This window comes from Varanus komodoensis, unplaced genomic scaffold, assembly GCF_004798865.1.
Source record: "Varanus komodoensis strain SLA01 unplaced genomic scaffold, ASM479886v1 scaffold89, whole genome shotgun sequence".
Lineage (NCBI taxonomy): Eukaryota > Metazoa > Chordata > Lepidosauria > Squamata > Varanidae > Varanus > Varanus komodoensis.
In genome coordinates, this window is record NW_025336587.1 from 1,737,153 (window position 1) to 1,751,709 (window position 14,557).

The window sequence follows — 14,557 nt, forward strand, 5'->3', positions numbered from 1 at the left end:
AGATGGATGTGCCCCCCCACTCCCCCCCATTAACCCAGGCAGACCATTGAGTTGAAATGCAATTAAGTGTTTATTTAAGGCACAGAAGTATAGTGAGTAATAATGCAGTGAGTAGTCATTCTTAACATCTATTAATAAAGAATCAATGAATTGTTTATGACATTGCTTCTTTACAGAACAAGTTCCATTGAAGCATTTAAGTTTTAATTATCTAACCTCTATCTTAAAGACAATTTATTCAGCAAGTCAAGAGCTTTCTCCCCCCCTTAAAGAAATACAAAGTCTTCCTTTTAACTTGGAAATGCTTGAAGAAAAGAAAACAAGTGATTCTAGGAGAGGCACATGAGACATCACACTACTACAAAGAAATTTCATCTGAATTTTTTTGTGCCTAGGAAATCTAAGTTATTTTGCAAAAGGCTTGAGCAATTAAAGAACAAGCCTGTTCTTGAAATAGTATTCTGAGAGCAAAGAAGCCCTTCTCTCAAACTATTCTACTCAATTTCAATGACCTCATCGTCATTTCTGCCAGGGATAAATGGCCCCACGATCCAAGAGAGTGGGGTGTTGTGGATGAGGTGATCCACCAGCTCCTCCACCATCTCGTGAGTTTTGCTGGCCTGCGCCTTGCCTTCGGTCAAGAGGGAACTTGGCAAATCCTGGAAGGACTCAGCAGAGGCAAAGGAAACCTGAAGTTTCTCGATGTTCTCCCGGATGAGCTGAACTTTCTCCTGGAGGTCTTCAGGAAGACCTTGAAGGTTGGCCACCAAAGCAGCGGTGACTGATTGCAGCTGCTGGGCAAGAGTGTGGGACACCTCCAGAGCTTGGGTCTCGAGTTCCTGTAAAGAAATCAGAGTTTGTATTAGGCGGGCAGGGCACTAGGGGAAGGGGTAGCGCCGAACTAGGAGGCTCACAGGCAGCACTGGAAAGCTGGTATGGTGCCACAGCAAGGACTGCTGCAGTATCCTTCTGCCCTCTGAAGCACCTAAGACTGCCGGTCTGGGTTGCCTTCATGTTCTGCACTGGCCCCCGAGTGAAGGAAGCAGAGGGCTGCTCTGCTTGTCAGAACATTTAGGCATTTGGCTTGTGTCTAGGAACTGCAGGACTGCACTGAAATAAACCTAACATGGAATAGTCTCGAAGAGCAAGTGGTTTGTGTTTAGAGAAGGTACTTACATCTTGATCAGTTAATTCCTTTGCACTTGCTGCCTGGGCTTCTTTGGATTCCCACTCAAGCCATGAATCTTGGGGCTGCTGTTGGCCACTGCTTGCAAGCTTCTGGTCCAGCTCTTCCTTGACTTGTTCAATCTGGAAGCACAAAAGAAACAGAACTGTCAGCAAACCCTTTTCCAGGCCAAGTGCTATGAAACACTGACCCCTATGCCTGCTCTAGGGAAAGGCCCATGTTTCTTACCAGCACAATGGTTTCATGAAGCTGAGAAAGGACATCCTGGGTGTTCTCCTTGGCATGCTTCAGCTTGGTCAGGGAGTGCTGGAAGGCACATTGACGGACCTTGCTGGTGAGTGATCCCAAGAGCACGAAGTAGCTCTGCTCCTGCTTCTGCTGCTCCATCTCAAAGCCCTCAACCGAGGTGGCCAGTCCAGCTAGAAAGAGAGAGAGAGAGATGGTTAAGTGTGTTGCAAGGGCAGGATGTGTTTTCTCCCTCGTTGTGGCCCACCTCCCCCCAGAAGCTCGGCTGGGTGCAAGAAAAGCAGCTACAAGCAGGACGAAAAGTCCTCAAGTCAACATTTTGCGAGGGTGAGGAGGGGATGAGAAATCAGAATGTTAAACTTTATTTGTAACAGTCTGAGAAAGGCAAGGGTCACAGGACAGGAAGAATTCTTCAGCCATCACTATCCAGAGACAGCAAATGAAGCTAGAAGGCCACGGTTAAGTCTCGAAGCAGACTGATGGCCTTACCAAGCTCCTCATCTGTCAATGGAAGGTAATAGCGAGACACTTTTGCAGGCTTCCCAAAAACTCCACCCATGCTGCTGGCCACAATTTCTTCCAGGGAAGACACATTGCTGATACCACTGGACACTGCTGCCAGCGCTATCTCCAGTCCCTCCTGGATCTCATCCTTGGTAGTATCATCCATCTCAGTCACGGTGCTGTCGATGTCCTCCTCCACCGAGCCGAGTTCGCTGATGTTGTCGCTAGCTTCAGTCACCATATCTTTGGCATCTGAGGCGGTCTGGAATGATATTTGGTACAATGGTTACGAAGAACAGGACAACCACCTTCCACGTGAATACAAGTGCCAACAACTATAGCAAATTGTTTCCCATGTCTGCAATGCAGTTTTGGTGCTGCTGTGGTGCCAGGCTCACCAACAAATACCATCTGCCACCTCCTTTGAACTTACCTGTTCCCTCTCAGCTGAGCTCCCTTCTAAATTATCTACCTGCCTCATGGAACTGAAGAAATGGGAAATGGCAGCCAGAAGACTGATATTAAGGACAAACATGTTTTGCATGTAGATCAGACTGACTCATGTGTTCCTTAAAAAAATTAATACCCATGAAACACTACTTACTTCAAGGTCTTCCTTGTCTCCTGGAGTGGATTCTGGATCAGAAGCCACTTCCTGCTCTTCCATGTCTCCTTGAGTGGATTCTGGCTCATCAGAAGCCACTTCCTGCTCTTCCATGTCTCCTTGAGTGGATTCTGGCTCATCAGAAGCCACTTTCTGCTCTTCCATGTCTCCTTGAGTGGATTCTGGCTCGTCAGAAGCCACTTTCTGCTCTTCCATTTCTCCTTGAGTGGATTCTGGCTTGTCAGAACCCACCTCTTGGATATCCATCAATGTTGCAAGTGATTCTGGCTCGTCAGAACCCACATCTTGGATAGCCAGTAAAGCTGGAAGTAATTCTGGCACATCAGAACTCACATCAGGGATATCCAGTAGAGATGGAATTGAGCCTGGATCATCAGAACCCAACTCCTGGATATCCACTAATGCTGGAAGAGATTCTGACTCATCAAAACCCACCTCCTGGATATCTACTAATTCTGGAGGGATTTCAGAATCATCAACATCATTTACTCCCTGGATATCCACTAATGTTGGAGGTGGTTCTGGCACATCAAGAGCCTGGGTTGGATCTTCCATGGCAGCTGGTGTATATTCCAGCCCATCAGAATTCACCTTCAGCTCTTCCATTTCTACTTGAGTTGAGTCGGGTACAGCCCTGATTGGAGAAGCCATCGAGGAGAGATGCTGCTGAGGAAGAGAAAAAAAAAGAGAGAAATTAAGTGGTATCTTCAGCACCAGTGCTTGGAGTAAATTCCAGGGTTGTTGAGAGGTCAAGAGTCTGCAGATGCAATGGCTTTGTCCTTGCCTGCAGACTGCTTTTCAGAAGAGAGGAGGAGGAGCAAGGCACATCCCCGCCCCCTTTAGATGGCCCACCCTCCCCAGCTGCTGCCTGGCTATTGGTTGTTGGCCCAGACTTACCTGATCCAACTGGGCCTGCGTCCAAGCTGCCCCCCACCCCAAGGTCCCCCCAAGGACGGACGGACAGCCCCATGCAAGCTTTCTGAACAGAGTGGTCACCCCAAGTGGCTTGAGATAAGGTGTGCAAACTGGCAGTGCCCAAAAGGTGTGGATCAGGCAGGCTGAAGCAGGAGCTCAGCCACATGGAGACAGAGGACTCCAGTTCCCTTTGCCCAGGGAGTTACACTGTTTAACCCACCTGATCCTTGCCACCCTCCTGAGGGCAGATAGAGTCCAAAGTCCCCCGAGCCGCATCCAGAATGGCCTGACCACCTCACCAATGAATCCCCCCCAGTTCACAAAATCTGATTCACCCCTAGCATTAAACAGACAATGCAAGGAAAGCAGTCAGCCTGTGCTAAGCTGCCTCAGTAACATTTAAAGATGTTATTAAGGCTGCAGGACACAGTCAGAAAAGCTCTGCCTTTAACTAGGTCCAAACAACACAATAGCCTCCACTCAAGCACTGAGGTTGGATGAACTGTGGGATATCGTGCTACCAGAACCCAGAAAAATTTGGTGAGAATCCAGTCAACCCGTTCCCTTCATCACTCAAAACTCAATGCAGCCTTGTCATTCCCATGCCAGAATGTACAACTCATTACAGAAAGAAAACTCATTATGGCTATTTAAAGAAGCCACACATATCCAACTAACATTAGATAACTGGAGGCATTCTAATGCAGCTGTAAGATTTGCTACAGGTGAAGACAAAAAATCTTTCCCAACACAGTAAACTCCAAATGTTTTTGTATTCTCAGCCATTAGCCACCTGTGGAAGGCAGCACAGCAGTGAAACATGGAATACTTAATTGTAACATAATAAAAACTAGAAGTTTGGAGAACGTATGCTTTTTCTGCCATTGCTGACACAAGGAAACCAACCCACACAGCAACTAACCAGGCAATCCCCTCCCCCCAGTGAGAACACAGAATATTAAACTTTTACACATGTTCTCACAATTTTCAGAATTATCAGGAGGAAGAGCCACATTGAAGCAATAGATAAAAACTTTGTTTTTGTGTTATATTTTACAATTAAAATGAAAGTTTAGTCTAGAAAAGCACATTATTCATGCAGGTGAGAAAAACAGCTGTTTGACTAGGGAAAAGACCAGGTTTTTTGGAGTGGCAAACCCCTGGCCCTCTTGGGGACCATAACTGGGGTTCCCAGACAGTCCTACCTGTATTCCCCCAATCACCTTTGGGGTGGTTCTGCAGTTCCTGGAGAGATTTTCTCCATGCTAAGGAAGGAACTCCTCTTTGAAGGCTTAATTGCTTTAACTTACAATCCTTTTTGTTTTCAGCTCTACCCCACCCCACCGTCGCTTTGGTTAGTTACAATTACAGTTCAGTTACAAAATGCACACAGAAATTTAGCACCACTTAAAAGCCGTTTTTACTAGGCAAACACTGAGATTTCTGGGTCACTCCGGTCTCCCCCCTCACATACACACTTAAAATATCGCCCTTGGCATCCAACCATCTCCAGGACCTGTAAAGGAAGCAGGCAGCCCTCCCAAACATAAGCAAATAAAACCACTCAGCAATTGTAACAGTGCAGGAAGATGGGTAGTGTAGTTCAGCATGATCTCCAACTCTGTTTGAGAAAAGCACAAAGTAATAAACTATTTGAACCCTGGCCCTTTTCAAGTGAATGTGAGGCTGGTGTTCAAGGTGGAGACAGCTACTATTCAAGTATCTGCTTTATTAAACCCCCATAAAAGCATTGAGTTACACAAACTCCTCTAACCCAAACCCTTCCAGGTGTTTTGGAACCCCACCCCATCCCCCAGCCATGCTGCTGGATCTGTAGTCCCAGCACACCCAGTAAGGTAGGAAAAGAACCCATGACCAAAATACAGCTTGCAGTCATCGAAATACTCTAAGACTGTAATGTCTAAGAGGCAAGCTACAAATGCCCTAAATTAGAGGTTTGCAACCACCTGTCCATGGGACATTTCCCACCGCTGCATCCTGCTCTCCGTCGGGGTGGCTATGCTCCACAACTTCATTTGACATTGCATGTGGGGGGGGGGGGGGTGCCGCCCGGGAGGTGAGGCACACTTTCAGCATTTTATTCTTGTGCGCATTTGTCGCATTTACATTTTTTAATAACAAGTTCAGAAAATAATACACAGAATACAAATACAGCATTGTGTGTGTGTGTGGTGCGTTTCATTTCTGCCTCAGCAGTCTCCAAGGCGGTTTTCCTCTTTTTACCAGTCCCCAGTTGTGCAAAGGTTAAAAACTGCTTGAAAAGCAACCAAACCTATCCCCCAAGCCACCCCCCGGCAGAAACCCCCCCTAAAGTTAACAGTGTACCCACCAGCAAAACGCTGTCCAACTCGATGCCCAGGTTATCCAGAAAGCCAGCCACAGGGTAGTGCGTGCGCGCGCGCATATAAAGGGAGGGCGACTGTCGGAGCCTTCCCCGCAGCTTTCGTAAAAAGGCACCAACAGTAGTAAAATCCCCGCGTATTAAAGACACACACACCCATTCTGGTAGCTATCACAGCTATACGTTTTCACATTTTAAAGAGCAGCTTTAGTTTAAACTCTTGACTCTTTCAGTACAGTCCAAACGTTCCGTTTCACGCAGTGGCTGAAAACGGAATTCACCCGGTTCTCTTTTGGCATGGCTTTAAACATAACCTTTATTTAGGGTGCAATTCAAGGCATGTTGAGACAGGAAAAGTTCTAAAACTCCTGGAGTTGCAGGAAAACCGTTTTCCCCCCCGGAAGGGTGCACTACAAATTTTAAGGGTGAGCGTGCTGCAAATTTTAAAGAATTTGCCCGTTCTCTAAACGCACAAAAGGGCACAGTTCTGGTATAGTTAGGAAAGTAAGAAACCAAGCTTAAGTACTTGCAAGAGGATACTGCGGTACAGAACTTCAAAAGAATTTGACTTTGCCGGTAGTGACTCATGTTAGCCAATCGGTTTTGTATCCGCACCCCCATCTCGCTCTAGCGGCTGAACACTGTTTCCCAGCAAGTTTTATTATACGCAAGCACCCCAGCTTCAGAAAACCCCTCCAGATACCCTTCAGGAAGACCCTTAGAGAAGAAGCGTTCTGCCGTTAACCCGGAGAGCGGGTAGACGGTCCCCGCTCAAGCCTTAAGTCCGCTGGTGCGATTCGTTTTAGCCTAGCTTAGCGCAAGCCAGCGCGCAGAAGCCCCCTTCGGCAAACACTTCTGGAGTTGAGGGGAGCTTACCTGGCCCATCCGGACGCCTTCTGGCTGTGCTGCAGTGCGAGTCACACCGCTCTCGGCCAGCAACACGCTGGGCTACAAACCGCTCGGCACGGAGCTTGCAGTCCAGTCGGAGCGCACCGTTGCACGAGCCGCCGCAGCAAAAGACGCGCGGCAAGCGAGAAGCGGAGCGAGTGCAGCTCAGCCCGAAGGCGCCCGGCGATTCCCCGCCTGCCAGGAGGGCTCCACGTCCACAGGGCGGCTCCAAACTTACCAGCGTTGCGAGTATTTGCAAGGCTACCGTGTGAATGATCCTAGCCCTCGTGCGTACCTCAATTTATGCGCCTGAGTGACTCGCCTCTCACGCGGTGTGATCAGGCGCAAACGCGCGCCAGGTGGGCTCCGACACCTGGAACGGAGCCCGGAGGTTGCGCAGAAAACCCGGAGACGAGGTCAGCGCGGTCCTGAAGCGCGCACAGGTGGCCCGGAGCGGCTTTTCGCTACTCGCCGAATCGCCCCCGCCCCCCCACCCCCGCTGGAGCCGAAAGTGGAAGCGGACGATGCGTGGCGCGCGCGGAGCGGGGCGCAGGGCGAGATCGGGAACGGGACGTGCTGCCCGGCTTGCAGTCAGCTCCCATCATGCGTACCCCGGTTGTGGGTGCTGGGGGCAGGGGTGCCACAACGTCTGAGGGTCATCCAAAGAGCATTGACTCCAACCCCGGACCCCCGCTCCTCGTGTCCTTTCTAGCTGGAGTTGATGGGGGTTGTTATGTCACAGCATGTGGTGGGTTCAACTCCCTTTGCTCGCCCCTGGATCGGGGAACCCGGGGTCCTTCAGATACCAGAAATACCGGTCTCCATCATCCCCAATGCGGTTCCCTTTGGCTGGGGATGATAGGGCTTGGTATGCTGCAGCATCTGGTAGAACCCTTTCCCCAGGTTGCCTTCTGGCTTGAGGAATTGGAGACCCTTTAGATTACAACTCCCATCATCCGTTGGGGTTGGTGTTCCCAACTATGCTGTCAGTTCTTTCACCATCAGCATCAAGGGATGTTTTTACCCACTTTTCAGCCAAAAGTGCTCCCAAGTGTTATTGGTAATAATGTAGTAATAATAATAGGCACTCCCTGTCCTCAGGATTATAATCAGAAAGATATGGTATTAAAAGAAACATGACTGGGAGGGAAAAGGAAAAAAAGCACAATTCAAGCACCAGTTTCAAAGTTCTTAAAATTCATATCATTCAGTTGGCTTATGGGAATCCAACGTTACAAAACTGAGTTCATCTCAGTATATGTTTGCATCAAGTTCACATAAAGCCAATAATATTGAATAAACCTCAAATGTTGGTTCTCCAGCTTAAACAAATCACTGGTAAACGGAAAAAATTCTTGAAACATACAAAATTTTTGCAACGTGCAAAAGCTGAGTGGGAGAGCCCCCTCCTCTTACTGAAAGAGCCCAAATACGAAATGTTTGTGCTCAAATAATATTTTCTTGGCACACCTTGTTTCAAAAGTTGGTATGGGTTTTGTTTTGTTTCATTTTGCTTTTACTAATACTGTCAATGTTCTAACAGGTCCTAAAGTTACATATAGTTTATTTGCAAAAATGCTTATCTGAAACAATTGCAACCTATTACTTTTATTTGAATAGTCTTTTCTTCTAATTGCCTTATTGAAATTGGTTTCCCATGTACAAATAAGATTATTAGAAAATGATTGTATAGGAGTCACTAATAAAAAAAAGCTTTAATCTCAATTTTGTATAAAATATTGCAAGATGAGTACACCAGTTATATGGGAACAAAAACAGTATGGGAAACAAATTTAAATATTAAAATACCAGAAAAAGCATGGACAAGAATATGAAACACTCAGTTACACGAATCAGTATTGGCAAAATCTATGGTAGTGAAGACAATTCATAGATGGCATTTAGTCCCCACAAAACTTCATAAAATAAATAAGAAAGTATCAGATATGTGTTGGTGAAATTGTGGGGTAAAAGGGTCACTTGAACATATGTGGATATTTTGTCCAAATGGGATTATTCTAGAAAGAGGTAATTAACTGGTTAGAAAAGTTAACACATTTTTTTAAAAACCCTTGTAATAAAACTCTATTCTCCCTCTTTAAGGGTGGGAACAAGAATTTAAATAATAAAGAGCTGGTAGAGATCCTCACAGGAGCCAGGAATTAGAAATTGCATGTAATTGGAAATATGTTAGGAGGCTCACCTTTTACAGGCATTTAGGAAGGGAAATTGCTCTAATGGAGAAATTGATTACACAGGCTAGAATCCTGAGAGGTAAAATAAAAATATATAATTTCATTAAAATTGGGCACCCCTTACTAACGTCAAATATGGGATCAAATTTTGAAATAAATAAGCTGGGGAACCCACCAGTATATTGGTGTGCTGTTTATTAAGTCTATAACATTTTTTGTATTTGTGACTATTGATTTGTGGAGTAGATTTGGTATAGAGATGTAAATAGAATTATTGTAATACAGAAGATGTACATGCTGCAAGAAGAGTATATGCTTTTGTTATTGTTAAGGATTGTCAAATGATTTAAAAAGGAACAAAAACTGGCGTAGGCTGCTATACTCCGCTGCTAGCTCCTGTGTCTTTAATGCTGCTTGGCGTTTAACAGGCTAATGGAGGGAAGTAGAAGGCAGAACAAGCTATACCTGGTCAGCTTCTGCTTAGGACCTGCAGCTGCAGAAGGAGAAACTGTAATCTTTCTTCCCAACTCAGTGCCCTCCACGTGTGTGGGACTACAGCACCCATTGCCCCCAGCTTTTTTTGATTTTGCTACTCCTTTGTGGTACAAACTGAAAACATGTGACAAGGGAAGTGTTTGCCAAGCTTAGAGCTTCGCCCAAAAATGCATTAGTGTTAGTGGTGTTTTAAGTCTTGCTTCTCATCAAAAGGTGACATAAATTCAGTGCAAAACTAGATTATTTTTTAATTAGGAATGTGCTTATTAGCTGTCTTGATCTCTGTTTTGGGGTAGCCAAGGCAAGTTGTGCAAATTTGTTTTTAGGATGAAATGGAGAACATGAGTTTGAGTTCTGGCCGAATGCTTCTTCAACCAGAGAAAAAGCATTCAGCCAGACCCAAGAGGGTCTTGCTATTTTGTGACATTTTAGTTGGCTGTGATATAAGGAATATTACACTATTTTTGAGAAGCTTCAGGGATGGGTGCAGCCAAGGCCAAATGACAGTTTTGCTTTTTCTGCTGATAAGAGCGTCTCAGGAGAGAGATAGGAAGGGACAGAAGTGGCAAAAAACAAAACCAGGAACGCTCCATATCCTTCTGGAGATTTCTCTCCCCGTTGGCTGTCTGTAATTATAATTTTATGCTCTATGTTGAAGGATCATGATGACCTGGATGATGGAGGCTGTGCCTGATTGTCTGTCTCTGGTGTGTGTGCAGGAGCAACACTGCAATCTTGGCCAGTTTCAGTCATGTGGATCTGATGACCATCGAGGGATCTGCGCAATCTCTGAGCAATTCCACCTTCACACAAAACCCTGGTCCACAGCTAGCTGACAGAGCACTGAGGCAGGCAACTGCCCCCTTTCCTTTAAGTTCTGGGCGCAGAGATGGGCAAAAGATGGCAGGATCTTTGTCACACCTCTGGGAGATGGGGTGGAGGTCAGAGCAGGGTTTTACAGGGAGTGCCAAGGGACCATGACCAGCTGGGTTCCAGGTTCAACATTCGCCTGGATCTACTCCTCCACTTCCCCACTGCAGCCCACTCGTTCACCCCCACTTCCGCTGGCTCAAAGGAGGAGCAGAGATGCCTCGGCCTCTGAGCTCCTGGGCTCTTCCCCTGTTGTGCCAGAAAGAGCGAGCCAGGCTGGAGAAGAGGAGGAAGATTCTCTGGTGTGCAGGGCGGCAAGCGGGGGACTCATGAAGAATGGGGCATGGAGGACCCACAAGACACAGATCTGGCACTGGGGTTAGGACTTCCAATGGGCTGATGCAGCTAGACACCTGCCAGCCTCAATAAATCCAGCGTTTGTGCACCACCAATTCTGGCATAGGATCTGGGGCAGCCAGGGGTGAAGCTTGGTGTCTGCCCGCTTCAACACATCGCTAGTCTTGGAAGGTGCTCTGACTAACCCTGTGTTTTCAGGCATTCAGGGTGTGTCTTTGGGCAGATTGTGGGTGCCATGAAAAAGGAAACACACCAAGGAGACCTGACCAAAAGTACCCTTTGGAGCATGGTAGAGCTACTGCAGGTCCACTCAGCTGTGGGAGTTGATGCCCCACACATCTGGAAGACAGAGGTTTTGGGGGGAGTGGGAAATGCATTTGTGATGGTCCAGGTAAGGTACTTCACCTATTGGTGTCTTCCGGGTGTCAGGAGAGAATGCCAGGTGGGGAAAGCAGATCAAAGGTTTCATAATATCCTAAAATCCCTTCTCAAATTATCTTTTCTTCACACTGTTTTCACCCAATCCAGGACGTTCCATTCCCTGCATAATTCATCTACTTTTCTACCCCAGTGCATGAAGTGTGCCAAAGACCAATTCATTTTCTTCGTAAGGACTGAAGGGACATAATCCTAACAACTTTGAAATTATGGTACAGAGTAGTTTGCAGAGTAGTTTCTGATTTTTAAATGACCTTTTTAAATTCAAAGAATAAAGCAAAAGAAGATATACATGAAAATAAAACAGGAACACGATTATTTGAGACCTGGGATTTCTTATTGTTGATTGTTAAAATAATTTTGTGTGTGCATTGTCTGTTTATATGTAAATAGGTTTTATATTATGTACAATATTGCTTTTTAAAGGCTTTTACCCTTCGTAAACTGCCCATGGAGTGTCGCCTACTGGGTGATAGAGAAATGCAAAATGAAATGAAATGTAGGAGGTGCTAGATTTAACCTTGCAGGAGAGAATCATATTCAACATAGAATAGCAGAGTTGGATGGGGCCATGAGGGCCATCGAGTCCAACCCCCTGATGTTGCAGGACACCAAGTCACACCATCCCGCTCAGGTGGCATTTTGAATGTCTCTAGTGGACAAACGCTGGCTCCCTCGGCCAGGAAACGGAGAAGAGCACCACTCCTGAGAGTCAGGCATGACTGGACTTTAATGTCATGGGGAAACCTTCACCTTTTAGTATGTAGAGCTCTCTGCCTCTCCAGGCAGCTGGTTCCACTGTTGGATTGGTCTACATACATTTACTCAGTAGTAGGACCTATTGAGTTCTGCAAGGGTTATGCTTAGGTAAGTGGGAATAATTCATTGTATCAAGACACAATGCAATGATTAGATTGAAGAAAGGAAAAGACTTCCAACTTCTGTGTAGAGGATGGTCAATCCTTTTTCTGTCTCAACTGCCACAAATTGCAGTGCAAACCCACTTACTTGGGACTAAGTCCCTTTGAATGCAAAAGGGCTTACTTCTGACTACACATGTACTGATTGCTCTGTAAATCCATTAGGCAAAAAGACCCAGAATTAACAGTAATGTGATATAGCTATTAGATATTTAATTGGGTCCTGCTTAAAAAGACTCATAGAAGTAAGTTTTCCATGAGTCCCAAGAATATGCTTTTGAATATAATGCCAGAGATCTTTTCAGAGAACATGTCAGAGTTATTTAAATACACGACAATTGCAGCAAGAATTACAATTGCTTCTAAAGGGAAATCAGCAGAGCCCCCAACAATTGAAGAGTGGAAAAATAGATTAGCGGAATATGTGGTGATGACAAAGCTAACTGATCATGTAAATAGAAAACCACTAGAAGAATTTAATGATAAATAGAAATTTTTACTATGCTCTGAATGAGTGAGTGGATTTGAGGGGAATTTGAAAGGGAGGAAGAGAGGGAAAGAAACAATAGAGGATGTGAAGTAATAACAGATGTATAAACAAATTATTTTTTTTTCTTAAACTCCCATAGACTGCTGAAAGATAGATAAAAGTGGGGTGGGGTGGGGGTCAAAAGTTATGAACCTATTGGTTGTATTTGTTTAAAATTCCCGTGATGACTTTGATTGTTATAACTTGTCTTTTTTAGTATGCTTTGTTTTATATATGTCTTTCTCAGTCTTAGTTTATGCTAAGAAAAAAAGTAGTGAGCTTAAGTTTTAATATCTCTAGATCCTCAGGCAGAATTTAACATGCTGCAAAAAAAGAACTTTCTCATTCATTTCATGTGTTTTCATGGTTCTAATCACCATTTTCTCACTGTTACTGGTGAGAATTTTAAAATTTATAAATTGATAAACCAACACAATGGATCCGGTGGTAGGGAGGTAACTGCGGATGGAAAAAGCCAAGCTCAGCAGATAAAACATGGTCATGCTTACATAGTTCTTATCATTCCAAGGAACCTAGACCAAAGCAGTATCTTTTCCTTAAATGGGCTGCTCAGATAGGATGCCCATGAAAAGGACAGGAGGATAATGAATTCCCTTGGAGAGTGAATTTGTCTAAGGTAGTATTTAACCATTAGTAGGAAATATGAAATCTGACTAAGGCCAGAATTGTATGCCTGTGTAGACAGAAAACAAAACAAAAACCTCCCAGCATTCCACAGTGAAATGCTTGTTTCTAGTCCTGTTGAAGGAAGGAGGAACAAGTCTGCTCCCTGTTCTGTATGGCGGCCCTTCAGATATTTGAATGCCACAATCACATCTCTTCTTGAGTCTCTTTTAATCCTGGTTGACCCTACATGGTTGATTCAACCCTTTGCTTGTACATTGCAGGGGATGCCGTATGAGGCGAGACTGAGGGAGCTGGGTCTCTTCAGCCTGGAGAAGAGGAGACTCAGAGGGGATCTGTTGGCGACATACAGGTGTGTGAGGGGGTGTCACACGGAGGTGGGGAGAGACCTGTTCTCCCCTGCAGAGGAAGGCAGGATGCGCTCCAACGGAGCCAAGCTCAGGGAACCAGGTCCCATTTCGATGCCAGGAAGCACTTCCTGACAGTCAGAACCCCGAGGGCGTGGAATGGGCTTCCCCGGGAGGTGGTTGAGGCCCCATCGGTGCAGGTGCTCAAGGATAGGCTGGACGTGCACATGGTGGGCATGTCGTGAGTGGAGCCGGCTGGTGCCGGAGGTCAGACTAGATGGCCCAGGAGGCCCCCTTCTGGCTCACTCTGTTTCATTGTTCCTATCTTCATTTCTCGAGCTCTCCTCTGCATGGCTGCCTTTCTTGCTCAACACCCAGTGTTGTCTCATTGCTGTTCCTATCAAGAGATGTCTGAACTGGACGCTGTGTGCTGAATATGGGCAGGCTGAGGCAGAACCACATGGATCAATGATGTACTCCAAGCTGGGCATTACACTTCCGTTCATGCAGCCCAATACTGTATTAGCTATCATTGCTGCTGTGTCACGCTGCCAGCCCCTGGTGGTTTGCTGATCCTGGGCCTCTTTAGACAGGGAAAAAAGCCCTAGAACTCCCAGCATCCCCCAGCCAGCTATTTGCCTCAACAGAGAGAGCATAGCATTGCTGTGCTGCATGGGGAATGCTGGGGATTTTTTCTGCCTCCCCTGGCATTGCATTGCAACCTAAGCTGTAACACGGGCTGTAACACAGAGTTCCAGAGTTTTTCCTATGTCCTGCCTGGGGCAAATTCCTCCTTCCAATGACCCACCATGCTTCATTACCCATAATCCGCCTTCCCTAGCATGCCATGGGCACTGCTGATATGCCAGCACCTGGGCAGAGAGAGCGGTGCCCATCCACCCTAATCTGACTGTAGCATCATATTGGCCTCATATCCATCCCCTATATGAGGGATATGGGGCACATTTATCCCCTATATGAGGACAAACTGCTCACAATGCAGGCTGCGCGCTCTCTCTCTCTCTTAGCTTCTTC

At 46.0% G+C, this 14,557-nt stretch overlaps 1 protein-coding gene across 1 annotated transcript; it reads right to left on the bottom strand.

Annotated features, from left to right (window-relative positions):
• Nucleotides 1-494: 494 nt before the first annotated feature.
• LOC123016872 (perilipin-3-like) lies at nt 495-6,723 on the bottom strand. Its single transcript, XM_044417578.1, has 6 exons — nt 6,715-6,723; nt 2,541-3,227; nt 1,922-2,198; nt 1,415-1,605; nt 1,177-1,308; nt 495-839 (listed from the first exon to the last, which is right to left on the bottom strand). Exons 1-6 carry the CDS (start codon nt 6,721-6,723, stop codon nt 495-497), a joined length of 1,641 nt encoding a protein of 546 aa, XP_044273513.1.
• Between the last annotated feature and the right edge of the window lie 7,834 nt (nt 6,724-14,557).